The sequence below is a fragment of the Ciconia boyciana genome, chromosome 1, assembly GCF_034638445.1.
Source record: "Ciconia boyciana chromosome 1, ASM3463844v1, whole genome shotgun sequence".
Lineage (NCBI taxonomy): Eukaryota > Metazoa > Chordata > Aves > Ciconiiformes > Ciconiidae > Ciconia > Ciconia boyciana.
The window spans coordinates 57,973,354-57,995,627 of NC_132934.1; the positions used below are offsets into that span (position 1 = coordinate 57,973,354).

General features: G+C 60.5%; 2 protein-coding genes across 3 annotated transcripts; both read left to right on the top strand.

Annotated features, from left to right (window-relative positions):
• The first annotated feature begins 2,501 nt into the window (after window positions 1-2,501).
• On the top strand, window positions 2,502-7,790 carry LOC140644092 (extracellular serine/threonine protein kinase FAM20C-like). Its single transcript, XM_072846639.1, has 10 exons — window positions 2,502-2,980; window positions 4,484-4,659; window positions 4,747-4,825; window positions 5,347-5,439; window positions 5,623-5,738; window positions 6,062-6,242; window positions 6,377-6,486; window positions 7,190-7,271; window positions 7,411-7,470; window positions 7,556-7,790. The coding sequence occupies exons 1-10, from the start codon at window positions 2,502-2,504 to the stop codon at window positions 7,788-7,790; spliced, it is 1,611 nt and encodes a 536-aa protein (XP_072702740.1).
• A 2,232-nt stretch (window positions 7,791-10,022) lies between these two features.
• SUN2 (Sad1 and UNC84 domain containing 2) lies at window positions 10,023-20,717 on the top strand. Of its 2 annotated transcripts, XM_072868976.1 has the most exons (18): window positions 10,023-10,123; window positions 10,577-10,732; window positions 11,334-11,506; window positions 11,646-11,780; window positions 11,981-12,076; window positions 12,268-12,361; window positions 12,582-12,652; window positions 12,922-13,046; window positions 13,409-13,639; window positions 13,722-13,799; window positions 13,888-13,931; window positions 14,385-14,550; window positions 14,634-14,861; window positions 15,937-16,021; window positions 16,132-16,247; window positions 16,430-16,597; window positions 17,013-17,105; window positions 17,220-20,717. In XM_072868976.1, exons 2-18 carry the CDS (start codon window positions 10,605-10,607, stop codon window positions 17,331-17,333), a joined length of 2,145 nt encoding a protein of 714 aa, XP_072725077.1. In that variant the 5' UTR covers window positions 10,023-10,123; window positions 10,577-10,604; the 3' UTR covers window positions 17,334-20,717. The 2 variants fall into 2 exon arrangements, with proteins under 2 accessions (XP_072725077.1, XP_072725085.1); XM_072868984.1 differs by lacking the exon at window positions 13,409-13,639.
• The last annotated feature ends 1,557 nt before the right edge of the window (window positions 20,718-22,274 follow it).

The window sequence follows — 22,274 nt, forward strand, 5'->3', positions numbered from 1 at the left end:
CCGCCCGTCCCGGAAAGCTGCGATAGCAGCTCAGAGGGCTGTGCTTCGTGACTTCATCCCTCCCCACTGAGGGGAGATGGGCAACATCATTATCGGCTGCTGGGGAGTCCTGACTCAGTGCCAGCAGTGGAAATGTCCTCGGATGTACGGCTCCTCCTCCGCCCCAAGGGTGACTCGAACCTGCTGGGAAGGGGGGAAGGTGCTGGGAAGATGGAGAAAGAGCTGGGGGGGGAGATAGGAAGAAAGAGGTGCAAACGCAACCGCTTCTCTGCGATGATGTCATGGCAACGAGGTACGTCGACATGCTGTCAGGCAGTCAGGGCAGGCTTTGAAGCTCTCCAGCTCTTCCCCGTTGCTGTGGGCTCGTGTCTGACTCACCGAAAAAATCTTTTGGTTAATATTTAATGCTGGCATCGAAGTGCTAAAGGTGGCAAGTGCCCCACCTAATGCCCCTGCCTCCACTTTCCAATAGGATGCTAAATCGGGGTGGGGGGTAGGATTGCAAGCTCCCCTAGCCTGGGGATGGGACTCCTGGTCAGTAGGGTGGCTTCAGCCCGTAGGATCCCTGTCCCCAGCTGGCTCTAGGACATGGGAGGGACGTTTCTATCCCCCCACAGCCCAATCTGGAGCTGGTTTGGGGCACTGGAAGGAGGGGGGTCTCCCTCTCCCCTCGGTCTCCCAGGCCTGGCTCTGGAATAAAGAAATCCGTGGCCCTGCTCCAGGAGCCGACCCCAGCTCCTTTGATGCAAGCGGTTAGCACATGGTTTTTGTTGGTGTTTTTTTTTGCTAAGCGATGACCTAACGATCCCGTGTTCCAGCTACAGCCCCTCCTAGGCGCCTTCTTTCCAAGCCGTATGTCCGGAGTGGATCCAGCAAACCTCCTGGAGCAAGACGCTGTGTTCCCTTCCCCGGGGAAGCCATCTGCTCCCCTCCGCCTGGCTCCTTCTGTAGGGCTTCGTGCTCGCCAGCCGGGCTAGAAAGCTCTCCTCCTCCTTCTCCTCCTCCTCCTCCCCGCAAGCCCCGGCTCCCATCGGCCATCTTGTTAGTACAAGGCGCGGGGAAGGGAACGCGGGGATGGCTGAATCTGGGGCGGCTGACGATGTCAGCCGGAGATGGTTTCCAGGCAACTGTCACACCGTGGGACACGACGAGCCGAGAACACTGGGAACATCACGTTCTTACCGCACTGCCTGGGAGGGGGCCGAGCCCGGCATGGACAGAGCCGGCATGGGACAGTGAAGAGAGGGCAGCGCGAGTGAGAGGGCAGTGCAGGGATGGCAGCAGAGGAGGGGTCCAGCATACCCCCTCCTGCCCACCGCTCATCGAACCCTCCCTGGCTTGGAGAGAGGATGTCCAAGCTGGCTGCTGGTACTTCACGCAGCGAGGAAGGGACCGCGTGATGTATGGGATTTCACATGCCCCCTGCATTCTTTGGGAAATTGAAAAGAGGAAAAGCATCGCTCCAGAATCGGTACCCAAGCCCCCAGGCTTGTTGCGGGTGGTCCCGTGCTTCTCTGTCCCTTAACAAATCCAAAGCTGCCTCCCTACAAGTCACCAACCGTTTTTGCCTACGCAGCCCAGCTCTGTGTCCCTGGGTGTCACTGAAAAAGCGAATTTCTTGTAAAAATGGGCTGCCCTTCCCTTCCACAAGCTGCCAGTCCTCCCCAGTGCTCGGTGGGTCCCACCACCCCTCTGTGCTGATGCCTGAGGCAGCGGGCAGCATCCCCACTCCTGCCTGCCTGCCTCCCCTGCCTGCTTCAGAGGCCCTGGCAGCATCCCTGCCCGTGAACCTCACCTGTCTGGCAGCCCTTCCTTACGCTGCCAGCCCAGCATTTCCCCTCCCAGCTGATACTGATGCTGATACTCCCATCCCCTTTGTTTTACCTAATTTGAGTGGTTTTTGAAAGGGCAGTTGAGTACAAGTGATTTTGAATAGATGGGGGAGGGTGATAAAATTGCTCTGGCTGAGCAGCAGGAGAAAAACTCTCCTGGATTACGAGTGCGTGGATATGATGGACGTGGGGAATGGGGCTGCTTAGTGCTGGGCAGGCTGTGTGCTGCAGGGGGGCAGAACCGCTTTAATGCCCTGTATGCCAAGAAATGTTCTGCAGCCCCGTGCGGGTGACAGCATGGAGGGACGGGACGGGACGGGGGTTATCTGCAGCCATCGCTGTCCCCGAGCCAGCCTTGTGGCTATTGATTTGGAACTTGCCCCGTTCATGCTAACCTTGGCGGTGCCAGCTTGCCCCTTATCAGCGCTGATAAACCCCACCACAGCCTCCCGTCCCATCCCGCTGCCGGCTCGGCAGCATCACTCTGTGAGGTGCCACGGTGACAGATCTTTCCTGCGACGCTGCCTTTGCACCGATTGCTCTTTTGCTGCGATGCTGTAAATCCAGGACACCTTGCTCCTATTTTTGCACAGAGGCTGCGGCCGCACCAACTCTCTTTTAGCCCCGGGTGGGTGCCCACCCCTTGCTGAGCGTCTTGGGCGAGGAAGGATGCGGCGCCAGCTGCAAACGCTTTTCCAAAGGAAATTTAAAGTCAGCCTCCTCTTTCTCCTGCTCTTGGCCCTCCTGGTGCACCTGGCGATGGATTTGGCTATCCCCACAGCTTGCAGGCCCCGCGGCTGCGATGCAAAAGTACCGAAAGCCTCGGGTGTCCTGTCAGACAGCCCCGTACTGGCCAGCCCCAAAAAGCTGAGCCTGCGAATCCTTCAGGATTTCAGCGGCAGCAACGGCTCCTTGGAGAAAAGCTCCCAGCTGCAGGGAGCGGGGCCGCACGCAAGGGCTGGAGAGCCGGGAGTCCAGCACCAGCGCGGAGAGGGGAATGCAAGGCAGACCGAGGGGTCAAAGCTGGCAGCGCTCTTCAAGCACCCCCTTTACAACATCCCAATCCCAGAGGTGACAGAGAAAGACAAGCTGTTTGTCGTCAACCCCATGGAGAAGTTCAGCCTGCGCAGCAGTGGGAGTGACGAATGGTGAGGAGTGAGCTCAGCCCTGGCTTGCTTTTGGGGAATACGTGGGTTTGAGGGGACAGGCGGCAGGGACCAAACACGTTGTTTCCCTGCATAGATCAACATCCTACCCCGGAGGGGCCCCGATTGCTGAGCGCGCTCTTCTCGTGCCCCAAATCCTCTCTTAGCCCTGAATTTCTGGGCTGCTACCTGGGAGCTTGTAGCACATCGTGAAGCCAAAGGAGACTCTTGAATTATTCATAGTATTATGTAGGGTATCTTTCAGGTGATCTCCTCATCTCCTTTCCCTCCCCAGTGCAGACTAGCCTTTGGTCTCTCTCTATATATATGTGAGGAATTCCCCACTCCAGATTTCTAACCAGTTTTAGCCCCTCTCCCGACACGTTGGAGATGCAAAGCCTGCAATGTAGGTTACCTCTTACCGTGAGACCGTTCCTGTCCTGCATTTTGCAGGACATCACCTGACCTCTTTAGGCTCGGCCGTATGGTGAGCTCACCGCTGCCGGCTGCCTATTTTTATCACTGGACTACTAACCTCTAATTAGGAGGGAAGATATTAAAAGCTTTAGCGTTGATAACACATAGCAGCTTCCTTACGGAAAGCACACCTTCCAAAAGCACACCAAAGCACACCACCATGGTGGCTGCTAAAACTGGGAGAGAATCAAAGCTGGTTTAAGAGCTGGTTTCCACAAATGAGCATTTGCCTTGTCCCTGAGGACCACCTCCCCTATGGATAACCATGGGACATGGGTCTGGTTTGATGAAATTGTGGCACAGTCTGCATTTTCCTAGAGAGAGAGATGTGGATTTGGTTATAGATGCCCTGGGCCGGACTGTCCCATTGCAGTGCCTGTGGGTGCTGGTGCAGAGGGGGGCAGATACCCCCAGGATCCTCCCTTGAATGCCAGAAAACTGCAAATTTGCAGGAGGCACAGAGATAGGAATAGTGCTAACCCAAACTCATCCCCTGGGGAAACCAGGGGTGTGCGACAAACCCATCCAAGGGGAACTGGACGTTGAGGGTGGGAGTTCAGGTCGGTGCTGGGGATGGCTGGGAAGCCCCTGCTCCTCCATCCCTGTGTTACGGACGCGTGTGTGTCCCCAGTGAGCACATTGGGGGGTGTAGCTGGTTGTATTCCCAGGAGCTAATCCCTTGGGGAAAAACAACAAGATGAGCTGCTCCGGCAGGGGAATAAAGGCACAGATGAGAGGAGCGGGATCAGCCCAGGGATTTTCCATGGGGGAAGACACTGAGCCCCCTCCAGCCGTGCCGGCAGGTCTCCCTGGCCACCAGCCATGGGTGGGATCTGCCCAGGTGCCAGGAGCCCCAAGGAAGCACATGGGGCAGGGGGTTTCGTCAGCATCCAGGGCTTGTGCTGGGCCTTCCCCCCACCTCGCCCTCCATGCACCAGCTCCTGGGAAGGGCCTGGGGACGCGAGACCAGTCCTGCCCCAACTAAACACTGTCGTTGTTGTTGGGGTGGCGGTGGCTGTCGGGCTGCAGGGTCAGCAACAGTAAAGCCGAGACGCTCCTCCCGACAGGGAAGACAGCCTACGACACCTACCCCACCTGGCTCAAATTCCACGTCGGCATCAACCGCTATGAGCTGTACCCCCGCCGGGACCCCCTGATGCCCACCCTCCTCCGGGACTTGGCCACGCAGAGGATCGTCAGCTCGGGTACGACCTCCCTGCCCGCACCCCTGCCCGCACCCCTGCCCCACTGCCTGCTGCCCGCCTCCTTCATCCCTGTATGCCCCCTTTCAGTCCAGAAGTCCGGCGGGACCCAGCTCAAGCTCATCATGACATTCCCAAATTACGGGCAGGCCCTCTTCAAGCCCATGAAGTGAGTAGAGCCGGGGACAGCCCCATACCCCGCCCGCACGGTCCCATTAGGCGGCAAGGAGCAGCCGGAGGAGATCATGGAGGGAGAAATGGAGAAATGCTTCGTGCGCTGCCTCTCCTCAGCCCCACCGCCCAACACTGAGCCGACCGGGATGGTCCCCTTCCCCTCCCTTCCCCTCCCTTCCCCTCCCTTCCCTGGTGGTGCTTGCGGCAGGCTGGGCACAGCTTGTGATGGGGTAGTGACCTCCAGTGGTGGAAAGAAGAAGATGGTCCATGAGGACCATTCAGGACCCTCCAGTCCATGAGAGCTTCCCAGCCCTTGGGTTGGGAGCAGGGGGTGTGTGGGGGCCTGGCTGGGGGGTTTGGGGCTGCACCACCCAGCGGGGAGCGACTGGAGGAGAGTGGGTCTGGCTGTGTCTTCAGTGGCACCAGGGACGCAAGGTGAGGGGTGTTTGGAGCCAAGCCCACGCTCAGGGTGACCCTGTCCATGGCCATCGCCCCTACCTTCCCCTCCCCTCCCAGGCAGACCCGGGACCAGGAGACCCCCATCGACTTCTTCTACTTCTCAGACTTTGAGCGGCACAACGCAGAGATTGCAGCCTTCCACCTGGACAGGTGAGCGCAAACTTTGCATCCAACTCTGCTCTCCCGTGACAGCAAAGCAGCAGAGAAACTGCTCCTTCATCCCACCTCTTCCTCCTCGTTGTGAGGGATACCTGCGTCTCACGGCGATTTTGGTAACTCGTTGTGAAAACCAGCTGGGGTCGACAAGAAATGGTTCCAAGTTCTGTGTTTCAGGATCCTGGATTTCCGGCGAATCCCCCCAGTTTCCGGCCGTTTGGTCAATATAACAAAGGAGATTCGTGACATCACTACAGACAAGAAACTGGCCAAGACTTTCTTCATCTCCCCAGGTGAGCTTTCATGCCGTTCATCCTCTCCTGCAGCCACCACATGGAGCTCACCTGGAGGTGGCTGTTCCTGCCCTGGCTCCCCCTGCCCTGGCTCCCCCTGCACCAGGGCAAACCGTCCCTTTGGGGACTGCTCCAGCTCCCGCCGGGTCCCCTGCCGCAGGGCTCTGCTCCTCAAGGCCTTCCTTGCCATTGCTTTGCTGGTGCACATGGCCACGCTGCATGGAGCATCCTCACCCAGCCGCCCGCCGGACCACCCTGCATGGGGGTAGCAGGCTCGTTGCCTTCCTGCTCTTCGTCAACCTTTCCTTTGTCCCCATGGCCAGCGGGCAATGTCTGCTTCTACGGGGAGTGCTCCTACTACTGCTCCACCGAGCACGCCCTCTGCGGCAAGCCGGACCGGCTGGAGGGCTCCATGGCTGCCCTGCTGCCTGACAAGACCTTGGCCAAGCGCCGCTCCTGGCGCAGCCCCTGGCGCCGCTCCTACCACAAGAGCAAGAAGGCTGAGTGAGCCGGGGCACGGGGGGCACGGGGGGCACGGGGGGCATGGGGGGCATGGGGCAGCAGAGCTGTGGGACAGGAGGGAGCCACCCCACGGCCGCTCTCACGGCCCCGTCCCCCGCCCCGGCCTCTGCCCGCAGGTGGGAGCTGAACCCCAACTACTGTGCTCAGGTGCGAGAGACGCCGCCCTACGACAAGGGCCATCGCCTCCTCGACCTCATCGACATGGCGGTCCTCGATTTCCTTATGGGTGAGCCCCACCGTGCCGGCACTGGGGGCTGCGGGGGCCCCTTGGGACCGAGAGGCCCAAAGGGCTCCGCATCCCACGGTACCGCACCCTGCAAGGTTTGTTGGCCAAACCATTGCTCACGGCTGCAGAGAGCTGCGCTCTTACCCAAAAGGAGAGCAAAGGGCTGTGCTGCTAGGGCACGTCCCAGGCAGAAGCTGAAGGACAAGAGATGCTGGGGAGATCCCAGCTGAACAGCCCAGGCATGGGAAGCCTCCTGGCAAGCTCCCACGAGCAGCCGCTGCGGAGCTGGGGCTGGTGGCGATGCTCACCGGGGCTTGCGGCGATGCTCACCGGGGCTTGCACTGCCTCTCCCGTCCCCGGGGCCGATCCTTCGTCCGCGTGCTGTTCCCCTGCCATCATCTGACTTGGAGAGCTTCCCGTCTCCTCGTCCCTGGCCGCACAGCCGTGCCTTTGCCATTACTTCTGCTCCATTTGCCGCTGTTGTTCCTCCATGGGGCTGCCAGGATGAGAAAGGGCCTGGAAGGCCCCACGGGGTCTGCTCGGGTCCCCCCCACGGCCGTGGCCACCAGATGGGCACCTTAGAGGTGCCCCCAGCCCTTTTCCCCAGCCTCCGGGTTTCGGTCTCGCACCAGGAGGGTGCTCTGTGTCCCTGCTCCTGCCTCCTGGCCCACCACCCGATGGGAAATTTGTTGCCCCGCCGCAGGCAACATGGACCGGCACCACTACGAGACCTTTGAGAAATTTGGGAACGACACTTTCCTGCTCCACCTGGACAACGGTCGCGGGTAAAGTGGGACGGTGGGGAAGCAATCCCAGCAAAGGAGTGGGGGGAGACCGCGGGTTTTGCCGAAACACACCCTGCGTTGGGCTCTGAGCTGTAGGGCATTGCCGCCCTGATGCCGGCCGGTGGTCTTCTCCCCCCAGCTTTGGCACGCACTCACGCGACGAACCGTCCATCCTGGCCCCCCTCCGGCAATGCTGCAGGTAAGGGTCTCCCGCCGCCCACCCCAGAGCTGCCATCGGGGAGAGGTTCCCCGGGCTGAGACCGCTCCCTCCTCCTCTTCGGCAGCATCAAGAAGTCGACCTACCTGCGGCTGCAGCTGCTGGCCACCCAGCCCTACCGCCTGAGTGACCTGCTGCGGGAGGCGCTGGCCACCGACCCCCTGGCCCCCGTCCTGGCCGAGCCCCACCTGCGGGCACTGGACCGTCGCCTGGGGAAGGTGCTGGCGGCGGTGGGACGCTGCCTGGCGGGGGCGGCCCACCCGGACGAGGTGCTGGTGGATGATGTGGGGTCACGGGTGTGATGGGGGGCTTGGTACCCCTCTGGGCTGGGGTATTTTGGTGCGCTGTCAAGGGCGATACAGGGACCGGCGTGCAGCTCTGACTCCATGTAGCGTCAGTTTTCGGTGGCACCGGAGCCAGCGGCGTGATGCACCAGGGAAGCGGGCTGTAAGGATAGCCGGGACGGGGAGGGTATTTAAATAAAAAGGTTGGCCTAGTGGAGAAGACACGAGCTGAGATCTCCCCGGCTGGGGCTGCTTTCCCAGCCCTGGCCTGTCCTTGCGCGCCTGGACATGTCGCTTCAGCCCTCCAAAGCCTTTTAGGAAAGGGTAGGCATTTTTCCTGCCTTTCCCCAGCAACAGCTGCCAAACTCGAGCAGTTGGCAAGCTCCTTCTGCCCCCCCCCCCCCCCCCACCAGCACGGCAATGCCCTGGTGACCCCCAAAAAGAGAGCTGAGGCTCCCCACTGCTAGTGTGGGGAAACTGAGGCACAAGAGCTCCCAGCCACTCACCACTTATCCCTGCCCCACTCTTCCTACCTGAAAACCCCCATGGCTCTGGCATCGCTGCCTCTGCCGCAGCACCAGGGGTGCAGCAAGGGGGGGGACAAGCCCCACTCCACCCCCAGCATCACCTCAGATCCCCTGGGAACAGCTGCCGGCTCCCTCCCTGCCCGAAAAAGTGGCTCTTGGGAGGGGACGGATTGACCCGGGGCCGTGCACCCTATTTAGTGCCCGGTGGCTCAGCACCCAGCTTATCCCCTGAGCCTCCCAGGGGGGTTAATCTGCGGCAGGGTTATGTCAGCTGGGGCAGGTGCCATCGCTAAGGCCACTGCCAGTGTCCCCAGGACGGGGCACAGGGTTGGCGTTGGCATGGCCAGAGGTAAAGGTGCCACCAGGGAGGAGAGATGTCCTCCAGCCCGGCCGGTCACCCGCAGAGCGATGGGAAGCCGCAGGAAAGGGTGAAGAAGGGTGGCTGGTGCAGCGGGAAATGGAGCTGCCCTGGAAAAGCCAGGCAGAGATTTAGGCCGGAACAAAAAATGGGCTCAAAAGGGAGAAAAAAAACAAAAATTGAGACAAAGAGGATCTTGTCTGCGTTACACAACGGGGCCAGGGACTCTGAATTAGGGTTTGTTGTGGTGTGCCCCCCCGACGCCGGTGGGACGTCCTCCTGCTTCTGCCCCAGCCTGAGCACCAAATCCCCGCATGGGGAGGAAAAGGTTTCGGGGCTGTTTTGCAACAGGTTACTCCCCTTCTGACGTTCTGACGCCTTCATATTTTTAACCCTTTCTGCAAATGCTTTTTTGCCGCCATACCCAAAGCCGCCGGGGCTGTTCCCGCCCCGTGCCCCACGGACGCGGCCCCACAGCCGTGTCTGGACACAGGCGGCCGGTTCCCCCCCCTCACCGAGCCCCCCAGGCAAATCTTTTTCCGAGGCGCTGTCAGATTTAGAAACCGGGGTGTGGGAGGGCGGCTGGTTTCTCAGCCCGGCGAGTTTGCCCAAGGTCCCTGCTGCACAGCCGCGCGTTCAAGTCCCACGGGAGCAGCCGGCTTTGGCTCGCACCCCGCTGCCGAGCCGGCCCGGCCGCCCGTGGGGTGAGAGGGATGGTAACGGGGTGTCTGCGGCCACGGGCCCGGGGAGCAGCAGAACCCGCCCGCCCGGTCGAGGCGGCGTGGGCACACGGGCGTCGAGCGGGGCTGCCTGTGCCGCGGGGACGGGCTCGGCCATGCCTTCGTGCCGGGTGGTGCGTGGGGTGCCGGGTATTTCCCACCCCACCGGGGCTGGCAAACCGGCCAGCAAAACCCACACGGGGCGGGGGCGCGGCCCTGCACCCGGGAGCCCCCGTTTCGGGCCGGCATCACCCACGGGACCTGCCCGGGAGCCTGCCCTCGCCTGGCAGCGCGGGCTGCCTGCGGCCCTTGGCCGGCAGGGGTGGGGGGAGCACCCCCGGGGCTGAGGCGTGTGGCGACCCGTGGGTGACCGCCGTGGGCAGCCAGGGGGTGGGGATGGGCCCTCCCCCCAAAATGATGACGATAATAATAATAAATAAAATAAAATAGAAGAAGAAGAAGACAATAGCCATAATAATAATGATAATGATAATGACGATGATAACGACAATAATAATAAAGAAGGGGACATGGAAGGGCCCCCCCGCAGCGGTCTCGGCGGGCGCGCGCGCGCGGTGCAGAGGGGCGGGGCGGCGGGGGGGGGGGGAGGGGAAGAGTCGGGGGCGGGGGGAGGGAGGAGTCGGGGGGGGCGGGGGCCGCCTTCCCCCGCAAAACAAAAGGGAGCGGAGCGGCGGCGGCAGCCGGAGGGGCGGTGGGGGCTCCACTCGCGCTGTGCGCCACTCGCCGGTGGGTTTGCGTGGGGCGGGGCGCGGCGGGTGCGGGGAGGAGGAGTTGCGGGCGGGCGGCTCGTACCGGGGCCGGAGGGAGGTGGGCCGGGCCGGGCCGGGGGGGGTGCGGAGGGGCCGGCGGGGCAGCGGCTCCGCGCGTGGGTGGGTGGGTGCTCGCGTGGGTGGCCCGTGGGAGGGGAGGGGAGGGAAGGGGGTTTATAACCCTATAAGGGGAGGCGGCCGCGCTGGCGGCGGGGCGGGCGGCTCCATCGGCTCGGCCTCGGCGGCGGGGCGGCCCGGGGCAGCAGGTGCCCCGCGGCGGGCTCGGAGCACCCCCAGCCGCAGCGGGCACCCCTCGGCCGCCTGCGCGGGAGGGGGTTTCGGTGTGTGCCGGGACCCCGGCTGCAGGAGCGGCGTCCCCCGCCAGTGGGGTGTCTCCCACTGACACTTTCCTCTCCCACCGGCCCCCCAGGTGAACCGTGACCCCCCGTGCTGCCGCCATGTCCCGTCGCAGCCAGCGCCTCGTCACCACGCGCTATTACCCCGGGGACGACGATGCCACCACCAGCAGCAGCAGCAGCTCCCTGCTGGGGGGCCAGCAGCTCCCCTTCAAGGAGAGCACTGGCAGGTCAGTGGGGTGCAGGGGTGGGGGGGTTCCCCTCTCCCAAACGCGGCTAGGGCACGCCGTCCCACGCTGCAGATGGGGCACCTTCTCGGGGTGGGGCATCGGGGCGGCTTGCAGAAGGGAGCATGACGGCGAGCTTGCCTGTTTCCGCACGGCCGCTGGCCACCTTGGCACTAGCTGTGCCCCCGCTCCACCAAAAGCTCCGTGCTCCCCGCCCCTGGCAGCTCTGCGTGCCCCCCTGCCCCGGCACGGGAGGCTGCCCTGGGTGGCTTGGGGTGGCTGCGTGCCTCCTCCCAGCCGTGGCCGCCTCCGGCTTGATGGCGGGAGGGAGGTACGCTGCAAGTGCCGGGCCGGAAAACCGCAGCGATGCGAGCGGAAGTGGTGCGGCAGCTGCCTGGGGACAGGCGGGAAGGCCTTTCGCAAAGCAGCGGTTGCACCTTCTGAAACCTGCTGCCATCCGGTGCGGTGCGGGGTGCAGGGGGAAGTGATGCCAGCCGAGGGATTGGGGTGAATTCCCCATTTCTCCCCCACGGGTGCACCGTGACACCCCCCACCCCACCCCGTAACCACGCATGGCTGATGAGCCCGTTCTCACCCCCGGCAGGACGATCAGGAGGAAATCAAGCAGCACGAAGCGCCTCTCTCCTGCCCCCAGCACCCAAACCTCCTACTACAGCGAGTCCCTGATGAGCGAGTCCTACCTGGGGGGCAGCCGGGGCCTCGCTGCCCTGGGCAGCTCCGTGCTGGACGATGCCCTGGACAGCAGCACGTACTGGGGTGAGCCCTCCCTCCCGTGGCAGCTGGGGACCCCCCTGGGCACTGGGGGGGTGTTGGGGCAGCCCCCCAGGCCAGCTGACGGGGTTGCCCCCGGTGGGGGTGGGTGGTTTCTCAGCGGGACTCTGTGTTTTGGGGGCAGGTGGGGATCTCTCCACCAGGAGGAGAAGAGGCACAGGGGACACAGAGTCCAGTAAGATCAACGGGCTGCTGGAGAGCAAGACGTACGACACCTATGCTTCTTCATCTGGGTACTCTTCGGAAGACGACTACGCCGGTAGGGATGCACCAGCCTCTCTGCGGTGGCAGGGATGCTGGGGGAGACGTCCCCAAGGGGACCAGTCCAGGGCCTGGCTGTGCCCAGGGTGCTGCCAGCCCCCCATGCATTCCACCCTCTGTGCAAATCCTTTGCCCTGGACGATGCATAGGGATGCAGGCTCTGTTTGGTGACTTACTGCCTTGCTTTTTCCTTTCCAGGTCACTTTTATTCAGGCCAGAGTAGCTCTGGGTCAGGGCTGAGGACTGCAGTCTCCCGGGTGGGCTCCTTCCTCTGGCAGGTGCTCACCTCCCCAGGTGAGTGGAGGGCTGGCGGAGGGGCTTCTAGCAGCACCTTTTTTCCCTGCCAGCGTCTCCCCTCCCCACGTTCCGTGTGTGTTGTTCCCTCGTTGGGTGGAGGGGTTTTATCCCCCTGTGGGAGCATTCTCGGGGACGGAGGGGACCTCTCTGCCGGGACCCCACCTGAGGCTCGGTTTCTCTCCCGGCAGTTCGGTTCGTGGCGTGGCTGTTCTCGGGGCTGGCAGCTGCCTGGCACCACCTCACTGGCACAGCTCCCGGCCTGGGTGGTGTCCACTTCTCCAGGTGAGCATGGCGGTGGGACACTGGGATGGGGGAGGCGTGGGGAAAACCCCCAGGACCCCGGAGAGGGGGTGCCCTGCAGGGCCCGGCATGCGTGGGGTGGGTGTCTTGTGCCGAAACCCAGCTGGGCTTTGCTTTCCCTCTGGCCCCCATCCAGAGGAGTGCTGTGGTGGGGGAAGGTGGCTGCAGTCCTACAGGTGCCTCTTTCTTCTCCATGCTCCAGGCGCTACCCGTGGCTGAAGAGGTCCCTGCTTCTGCTGCTGCTCCTCCTGCTCCTTGCTGCTGCTGCCTACGGTGAGTCGGCCTGGCTCCGTCTATTGCCCTGAGACCTGGGGCAATGCAGAGCAGTCCACCGCTGTACCCGGGGGATGGGATGGGATGGGATGGCCCTGAGCTCAGTGCTCGTGGCTCTTGGTACCCTGGTGCATCTGCACCCCTGTGCTGGGGCTTCCTGGTAACCCTAAGTGATGCTGATGGCCGAGCCTCTGCACGTCCACCCTGTCCCCTGCTGTGGCCCCTTACCGGCTTGCCATTTTAACCATCTCATCTCCCCGCATGCCCAGGAGCTTGGTACTTCTACCCATACGGGCTGTCGACACTCAGCTTCCCTGCCTTCCCGTGGCGGGGAGCTGGAAAGCTTTCCTCCTCGGATGTGCCTGGGGCAGGGGACCTGACTGCGCTGGACCAGGTAAGCCTTGGCAAAGGCACAGCGGTGGCCCGGGTGGGGTGGGTGCCTTGCAGGGAGAGCCAGGACAGTGTGGTCCATGGCTGAAGGAGCCCTTCCAGGGGATGGGGAAGAGGTGGAGGATGGGGCAGATGGTGGCTCCGCGCTGGTGGAAATGGCTCCCCCAGCTTGTGGCCATCTCACTCTCCGGGTGTCCCAGGGATGGAGCAGGGGGAACATCTGCCCTCTCCTGGGAAGCAGCAGATGAATAAGATGCCACTGACCCTGGGGACCGGGTGGCCTGGGTCCCCTGTGGAGCAGGCGGCCTCCCGGGGGTCTGCACCTCCCCGGGGGACAGCATCGCACCCTGCCTTTGCTGCCTGCAGGGGCTGCGGGGGGAGCACCGGCTCCTGGCTCGCTTCCAAGCCCTGGAGAAGCGCTTTGAGGCGCTGGAGGCCGAGGTGTCACGGTGGGAGCTGCGGCGGGGGGCAGCAGCGGTGGCGCCGGGGGGAGAGCCACCCCCGGGGGACGTCCTGGTGCTGCTGGAGGGGCTGATGAGCCGCCGGGATGTAGGGCTGAAGGAGCATCTCCGCGATGACTTGACCAGCCACCTCCAGGTGAGGGGTGCAGGGGGCACGTGGGGAGATGGGGGCATGTGGGACCAGGCTCTGATGTTCCCCCCTGTTCCTCACCCTGCAGGGCGAGCTGGATGCCCTCCAAGCTCAGGTGCAGAGAGATTTAGACGGGCGCCTGGGGAAGATGGCACAAGCCTCTCAGGTAAGGGGGATAAGCGTGTGGTGGTACCCAGGCAGGACATCCCCACCACTGGCATCGCAGGTCTCACCCCTTCCCCTTCTCCTGGCAGGAGATGGAGGCACGCTTGCTGGAGCTGAACTCGGAGTGGCAAAGGTAACGCTGGCTGTCCAGGCAGAGCCACCGCTCTGTTAGGGGCAGGCGGGTAGCAGGGTGAAATCCCCACAGCGAGGCTTAGGAGGGGTTTCCAGGTCTAGTTTGCTTGGGGCAAAGGAGAGGTTGAGGGGTACAGTCTTGGGGGGAAAGGAGGGATGGATATGTGGGTATGTTGGCAAGAAAGTGCCCTGGCTGGCAGCAGGACTCAAAGGGCGATTGCAGCAAGCGACACTTGCCGCATTCATGGGGAATGTGGCCCTTCAGCCAAGGGGTGAGCTGGGGATGTTTTCCCACGGGATGCAGTAGAAGAGGTCATTGTCACAGGAATGAAAACTGTTTGGGGCTGGAGATGGGGTTTGAGCATAGGTGATGGGGGACGAACCTGCTCCCCCAGTTTGCAGAGGGGAGCTGGGACTGTCGGCGCAAGGTTTTGTTGCTTTTCTCTCGGCACAGCTCAGCGCAGGAGGGCTTGCGAGGGAGCTTCCAGCAGGAGGTGGGCAAGCTGGAGCAGGAGGTGGCAGCGGTGAGGAGGGAGCTGGCGGGCCTCAAGTCGGACCAGGAGGTGATGGGGAAGCATGTGGAGGGGATGCTGGAGCAGCTCAAGGCGGTGCGGGCTGATGTGAGTCCCCAGTCCCCACCCTGTTCACAGAGGGAGGTGCGAGGGTCCCTGCCCCAGGGCTGAGCTCTGTCCCCACCGTTCAGGTGGAAGCGCAGTTCCCGGCGTGGGTCAGTCAGTTCCTGTCGCAGTCCCGGCAGGACGGCACCGCTGGCTTCATCCTCCAGCGGGAAGACTTGCAAGCAGAGCTCCAGGCCCTGGAGCGCAAGATCCTGGCCAAAGTCTTAGAGGACCGGCAGCTGTCGGCACGGGATGCTCAGGCTGGTATTGGAGTGGCCCTACGGCAAGGGGGGACTGCGGGGGTGACGGAGGAGGTGAGTGCTGGCCTGAGCCCCAGGGATGTGATGGTGACCACAGGTGTGGGATCGGGGGCTGTGCCCCATTGCATGTGTGCGGGGGGGGGGCTGGCATGCGTGCCTAGCAGAAGACAGAGCCGTGGGGACAGCCCTTACAGCTGGGACAATGATCCTGGGCTCACATCCAACTTGGCAAGAGCATCCCTGAAACTCCTCCATCCCTTCTCTGCTGCCAGCCTCCCCTGGGCTGTGTCTGCACCCTGTTGCCTGGAAGGGGTTGCAGGTGGCGATATCTGCACACCTGCAAGGCTCTTTGCTGTCTTAAAATCTGAGTTTCTGCTTGTGCATCTTTCACCCAGAAGATGGGGCAGGTGCCAGCAATGTTTCCACGGGTTCAGCATCTTGCTTAGCCCTGTTCTTCAGCAGCGCTGCCGAGTCATTTGGGGCAAAGCATTTCAGCAGAATGACACCAAGGGAAAAAATGAGCCTGCTTGCTTTGGAAAGAGTTGTTGGCAATTCCCTGCGGAGGTAGTGGAGGGAGGGATCAAGCTGGGATTAGCAGTCCCTGCAGTCTGTGCCAGCTTTGTGCGCACCATCAAGTTTAGACCCGCAGTGGTGCTGCAGGGTCCCAGCTCCTGGGGCTGGGTTTGGCTCTAGGAGGATGCTCTGGCCAGCTCCCCCTTTTCTGGATGGGGAGAGCTCTCATCAGTCCTGCAGGATGGGGCAGGAGGGACCAGCAGATGATGCTGGGGAGGACTGGGTGGGCTGTCAGGTTGTGTCTGGTACCTGTTGGAGGATGCCCCTCGTCCCCTGGAGCCAGCCCCTCTTTTGGGATGGGGCCGGGCGAGCCCAGCGTGCCTGGGTGTTGCCCCTTCATTGCACAGCTCCTCTTGTCTGGGGTATTTTTAGCAACATCTAACGAGGCTTCCCAGCCAAATGCATGTCCTGTTGTTTTTGCTATGGTGATTCATGCCCTGGCTGTTTTGCGGGAAGGTCCTTGCGCCTTCTCCGTCCCTGCAGGGTGGAGGCGGGTGGGGGGCAGGACGCTTGCCCTGGCCCTTCACCCCTCTTGTACCCTCTGCTCCTGCTGCAGCAAGTGCATCTCATCGTGGGCCAGGCCCTGAAGCGCTACAGCGAGGACCGCGTGGGAATGGTTGACTACGCCCTGGAGTCAGCAGGTAGGTGATCGGGGGGCTTTTGCCCACCCAGGACGAGCCAGCCATCCTGGGGAGGGGACCACAGGGTGCTGGGATGCAGCTTACCTGCTGCTGTCCCTTCTCCATGCCAGGGGCCAGCGTCATCAACACTCGCTGCTCGGAGACCTACGAGACACGGACGGCGCTGCTGAGTTTGTTTGGCATCCCCCTGTGGTACCACTCACAGTCCCCCCGTGTCATCCTGCAGGTGGGCACCCTCGGGGTGAGACCCCACTGAGGGGGAGGACCGGCCAGGCTGGTTCTTGTGCGGGCTTGGTGGGTTTTATTGGGCTCTCATCGCTTCAAGCAAGCGGCCAGGCTGATGTTGGGGGGAGAAAAATGGCACTGACAGTGATTAACATTGCTGGTGTCTCGCTCCCGTGCTCGTAGCCAGACGTCAACCCCGGGAACTGCTGGGCATTTCGTGGGTCCCAGGGCTTTGCCGTCATCCGCCTCTCTGGCATCATCCGCCCCACGGCCGTGACGCTGGAGCACATCCCGAAAGCCCTCTCGCCCCAGGGGACCATCCCCAGTGCCCCCAAGGACTTTGCTGTCTATGTGAGTGCCCTCGCCCGGACCCAAGGGAGGAGCAGGGGAACACGGCGGGAGGGTGCGGGAGGAGAGGGCTAGTGAGCCCCATACCTGGCTGTGGGGTGCTCTGGGGTGCTGGTCTTATCCTGAAGAGGAGGAAGAAGCGGTACTGGGGGGAGAGGGGGAGCACCAGGCTTCAGGAGGGGTTTTAGGGGGACACAGAGAGAGGGGATTGAGTAGGTGTAACTCTCGGTCTTCCCCCCCCATCCCTCCCCACTGTCCCCTGTCCCCATTTGTTTGTTTTGGCCTGGAAGAGCAGGAGCAGGGGCCAAGCGTGCTTGTGTCTCCGTCTCCCTCTTCTGCCCTGGGTGCACTCATTGCCTCTGGTCTCCCTCTCTGATCACCCCCGGTTCTCCTTTTCTGCCTCCCTGCCCCTCCGTAGGTCTTGAAGGAAGAGGGAGAGGAGGAGGGTCTTCTCCTTGGGCAGTTCACCTACAACCATGACGGTGACCCCATCCAAACGTTTTACTTGGAGGTAAGTGCTTTGCCCTCGGAGCACCTGACCCCAAGAAGAAAATGGGGCCCCTGGGGTCTCTGAGCCCTCGAGAGCTCTCAAGGGCTCACGTTTTTCCTTCCCCATCTCCCCAAGGGTGATGCTGTGGGCACGTACCAGCTGGTGGAGCTCCGGGTGCTGAGCAATTGGGGACACCCCGAATACACCTGCATCTACCGCTTCCGTGTGCATGGGGAGCCGGCACACTGACCCCTGGCTCCCGTGTGGGACGAGGATGCTGCTGGGCTGACAGCAGGAGGGGATTCGTCTGGGTCGCCGCTTCGCATGTAGAAATCCTGGGATGTGCCAGCAGCCGCCCCGGGAAGTTGCTCCCCTCTGGGGAGGAGAAGAGCTGGTGTTTAAGGGGTGAGGCTTTCACTCTTCCAAGGACTGGGGTGGCGAGGCAAGAGCATCCCACGTGGGTCCTAGCGCAGCCTGGCTTGTTTTCAGTGCGTTATCGGACATTTTAACTTTTTAAGCTAACTTTTTATCGGGTCTGCGCAGCCCCTCATCCCCATTGCCCTGCTCCTCTCTGACGGCACGCCTGGCGTTGCCGGGGCTTGGGAAAGGGTATGTAATTTTGTGATGTGCTTCACGCGGGCTTGGGCGCAATACGATGTACGGGACCGCGGTGACCGGCTCTGTGCTGCTGGAGTAGGTGGGAGCCACCACTCATGGCCACCGAGTCTCTCCCCTCCACGTGGGGTCATCTCTCCTGCCTTGGCGCTGGTTTAGGTAAAGATCTCCAGACCTCTGATGCTGGGCCAGCAGAGGGGAAATAAGACAGTATTAATGAAGTATTAACATAAAACTAATGGTTTGGGGCAACAGGAGGGGAGAAATTTGGCACGCGTTGATGGTGGAGCCCGTCCCGGTGCTCCTGTCAGTCTGTTCGAGCCCTCCTGCCGCTGGTGGCTGTGCCGGGTCTTGGTGATGCTGTTGGCCCCCCTGGCTGGCCGGCTCCCTGGTGTTAAGCTTGACGATGCTATTGAAAACTCCTGTTGCCTGCTTCCCCTTTTGGGTTTGTTCTGTGGTTTTGGTTTTTTTAAGGGGGGTGGGGAGGGGGGTTATTTTCCAGTTGGGGATTTTTTTTCTTTTGTAGTAAGAAAGGAAAAAAAGACTTCTTCCATGCAATTTCTGCTTAACCGGAGAATGTTATGTGGTGCTGCTCAAGTGAGTGGCTTAGACGCGGAGAGGGCTAGAGCTTTGTTTAGTAGGAGAATAGCGTGTGCAGTAGGATAATCTAGAATAAGATGAGCAGAGCTATTTAAAATAAGGGTCATTGGTGGCTTGGTAGCTTGAACCTGAGAGACAAAGTCCTCTGTGGACTGCTGCTCAGTGGGGTGCTGGAGGCACTCCTGCCCTCCTTGCTTCAAAGATGTTCTCTGAGACTGCAACGTGTGGCTGTGGCCTCTTGCTCATGGCTGCATTTGTACATAGGCAGCTGTTTGCAGCGAGCGGGAGCTGCTGCCCCAGCGCTCTGCACGATTCCCTGTGCCTCGGTGGTCTCTTGGGTAGGAGATGGGGCAATCCCCAGGGCTTGCAGGTGCCAGCAGCCTCTGCACCTTAGGAAGCAACAGGGCCTCCCCCCACCTGCAGTGCTCTGGGCTGCCTCCATCACCTCCCGGTCCCTGATGGCAGATGGCTGGCGCAGGCTGACCTCCTTTCTCTGGGAAGGGCTCCCTTCCCCTCCTGCCTTCTCCTCACCAGCATGGCTCAGTTCCCTGAGCCCTGGCTGGCAGAGGACCGTGCTGGAGCAGGATGGGGAGTTCTGCCTGCAGCAGGCAGGTAAATCCTGCTTGTATGCATGGTGTGATGGGGGAGCTGTAGCAGGGGACTGCAGAAAGGATGCATGGGGACCTTCCCTGGGCTGACAAGTGCCGTGGCCATCGGGCCACTCCACCTCCTGGCTGCCTGTATCACGCTTAGTTTGGCTTACATTCTTGGATGGCATTTACAGCCTCCACATTTGTCTTGTGTTTCACTGAAAGAAAAGCTAAAGGGCTCATGTTTAGCGTTTCAGCCCTGTCTGATGCTGGCATCATCCTTCCCCCGGCACCATGAGCACTAGGTGAGCATCATGAATTGATTCCCATTCTGGTCTTCTCTGCTTGAAGCACTGTAGGGCGAGGGGCATAGAGGAGGGGCTGGGGCCAAAGCAGCGTCTCCCTTCAGCATGCCCTGATGTGTGTCGGGCAGAGGTGCTGAGCCCTGATCCCCTCTGTGCCAGCACAAGGGAACGAGGATGATGGCACCATGTCCCTTCTGGAGGGGTCTACCTCGCTCCAAGCAAAGGAAGCGAGCCCAAAGGGCGCAGCCCCATCTCCAACAGACTGAAATTACCCTGTCGAGCCCTCTGCAGAGCTGGGAGGCCCTGCTGCTGGGAGAAAGCAGACCCGCAGCCAGATCCAGTGACGATAAAATCTCTCCTATATTGAGCGTAGTCTTAATTCTTGGCATCCACAGCCAAAGTTATTTTAAACTTGTCTACAGCTGCCTGCTTGCCTTGGAGTCATGTCCGTGAGTGCCCTGTGCACATGGAGTTGTGCTTTTATGAATGCCTAGACCTGTCCCAGGCTCGGCAGAGCAGCTCCTGTATTTAATTGAAATACAAAGAGAGAGCAGAGATGAAGCTTTCCCCCCTTCCCCAGGGGTTCTCTGGCTGCTAGAGCAAATGCCATAACCACAAGGCTGGAAAACCCCTTTTCTTATGTCCCTTCTGGCTCCCTGGCCTCTGGGTCAGGCTGTCAGGGCTGATAGGGTCTTTGCCCAAGGAAAAACGATTTTGTGGTAGAGCAGGCATGCTGGTGAGAGGTGGGAAGGGGGACCTCTTTCCCTGAGAATGGAGTGGGAGTGGGGTCTCTGCTCCTTCCAAGGGGGTGTTAACTGCTGGCTATGGGGTAGGGAGTGGATGGCTTTACAGGGCAAGCGTGCCCTGTCTTTGGAGATGAGTCTCTGCTGTTCTGAGGTAAAACCCCCTGGAGATACCAGTGAGAGGTCACCCTGGGCATTTATGCTCTTCTCTAGGGGACAGTGCTGGTTTTAGAGGCCTCACCATGCCAACTGCATGAGGATCCCCAGGAAGGCATACTGAGGCTGTGTATGGTTTTCCAGCCCCCAAGTTCTGCATTGGTGCTGGGCTGCAGCCTGAGCAGCTGTACTGAGAGGCCAGCCAGCTGCCTCTTGGCAGCAGCAGCTTTTGCAGGATTTCTGTAACACTTTCCCAAGCTGCAAAGGAAAAGGGCACATAAAACTGCTGCTTCAGCATGTGCATCTCTGCTCAGGGGTATTTAATCCTAGTGCTGATGCAGAAGATGAGCCTGGTGAGGCAGGAGAAATGCAAAACAGCTGTCAATTTCTCTTATTTACTCCATTTCCCTCCTCTATTCTCTCTCCTCCTTGGTTTGCCCTACATGTGTTACAAATTAGCCCTGCAGAAACAGATGGTTACAGGCAGGAGATGAGTTTGTATTTGATGCTGTAGCCTGTTGCAAATGCTGCACTGTTTTGTTAATTTTATTTTTTAATCAACAGATTGTAATTTATGCCTATGCAAGAAAAAAAAAAGACCAAGACAAATAAATTATATCAAAACTGCTGTGTTTGGGTGTTTTGCAGGTGAATTTGCTGGTGGGAATGATGCACAGCTAGTAGATAAAGCTATTCTTGTAGCTGTTCTTCATGTAGTCTTGTTTTCCAGCCTGACATACTAACTCCTAGTGTCAGCAGTTTTTACCTGGTCATTGAGCAGGCTCTAGGATGCAAAAACTGCTTGGAGCAATGATGAAAAACAGCTGTACTCAAAAAACTCAAATTCCTTGGGACTTCAATGACTTCTAGTAGTCTAAGTCTGTGGCAGATCATGGCTGTGTGCTCAGTCCATCCTGCAGTGACCTCCAAGCCATCCCTGGGCATCAGTCCATCCTCTGCCTTTTCACAGGCATAAGCAGAGCCTGGCTTGGCCCTGAGGAGTAGCAAATGAGGCTGGGGCAGCAGCGAGGGCAAGGGTAAAGCCTGACACAAACCATGATTAAGGGTAGCTGCAGGTTGCTCTCTTTTCCTTAACATGGGCTGTAAATTACTCAGCAGGCAGCTAAGAGCAAGTAGAAAGGAAATACTTAATTGTCCTCAGCATGAGGAAGTTAACCTAGAGCATAAACCAAGGCTGTAAAAAGGGAAATTGGACTGGCTTGAGCTTGAGGAGGATCACGCTGGTGTCTGCGTAAGCAGGATGCGCTGGAGGCAGGCTTGTGTTGAGGGTTGCCCATGCAGCTCCTTGCAGAAGGCCACCCTAGGGAAAGGCTTGTTCTCTGCTGGCCCTGGATCTGCCCTTGCTGGTTTTCCCTGGGGAGAGGGATGCTGGGCATGTCAGTGTCCCAGCTAGGGGAGGGACACAGAAAAACTGATATGGACAACAAATGGGAAGGGATATGGGGTATTGGGTGCTCAGGACCAAGGGCTCAAGCATAGACAGGAGCAGAGGACTGAGCACACCCCCAGCAGCATCTCCACTCCCCACAGGTGTCCATAGTGCCTGAGACACCAGTAGAGGTGCTGGGTGGGCCTTGCTCTGGTTACCACCAGCTCCCAGCCCAACACTTACCTCTGTTAGGCAAGGGCCATGCAGGGCAGGAAAAGCCTTCATGAACCTCCGAGATCAACTGAGGAAGCAGGAAAAGGCCCATTCCAAGCCTCGGAGAGTCCTGCTGTATTTACAGAAACAGGTGAGGTGCAAATTGCTGCGAGGGCCCAGGGAAGCACAAGCTTATGCAGGCAGTGGAAGTGCTGTGCTAAAATGCATCCTCTAGCAAAGTGTCTCTATTAGAGTTGGACCCAAATGATTTGCTATAGCAGCTCTTCACACACATGCTCGTACGCATCTCACACAGCATAGCTCCACACGACGCAGGCGTTCTCATTTCACCACTCTGCTACCAAGAAGCACTAAATCTTAGGCAGAGTAAAAGCTGTCGGGGCTGTGCAGAGGCTCAGCAGCAGCTCTCCTGTGGCATGGCATACCCTCCCCTGCTGTCACTACAAACGCAGCCTCCTCTCGTAGCCAGCAAAGGAGCATGGTGCCAGGCAAACCCGCTTGGTCCAGCTTTTGGTGTTAAAGCAGCAACTGCTGGTTTTCCAGAGGGACAAAAAGCA

Bases quoted from the DNA above. Each gene is read 5' to 3' on its own strand.
- LOC140644092 (XM_072846639.1), top strand. From the start codon at position 2,502: ATGCGGCGCCAGCTGCAAACGCTTTTCCAAAGGAAATTTAAAGTCAGC. The intron at 6,243-6,376 runs GTGAGCCGGGGC...CTCTGCCCGCAG, and splicing joins CACAAGAGCAAGAAGGCTGA to GTGGGAGCTGAACCCCAACT. The intron at 7,471-7,555 runs GTAAGGGTCTCC...CCTCTTCGGCAG, and splicing joins CCCCTCCGGCAATGCTGCAG to CATCAAGAAGTCGACCTACC.
- SUN2 (XM_072868976.1), top strand. From the start codon at position 10,605: ATGTCCCGTCGCAGCCAGCGCCTCGTCACCACGCGCTATTACCCCGGG. The intron at 10,733-11,333 runs GTCAGTGGGGTG...CACCCCCGGCAG, and splicing joins TTCAAGGAGAGCACTGGCAG to GACGATCAGGAGGAAATCAA. The intron at 13,932-14,384 runs GTAACGCTGGCT...CTCTCGGCACAG, and splicing joins CTGAACTCGGAGTGGCAAAG to CTCAGCGCAGGAGGGCTTGC.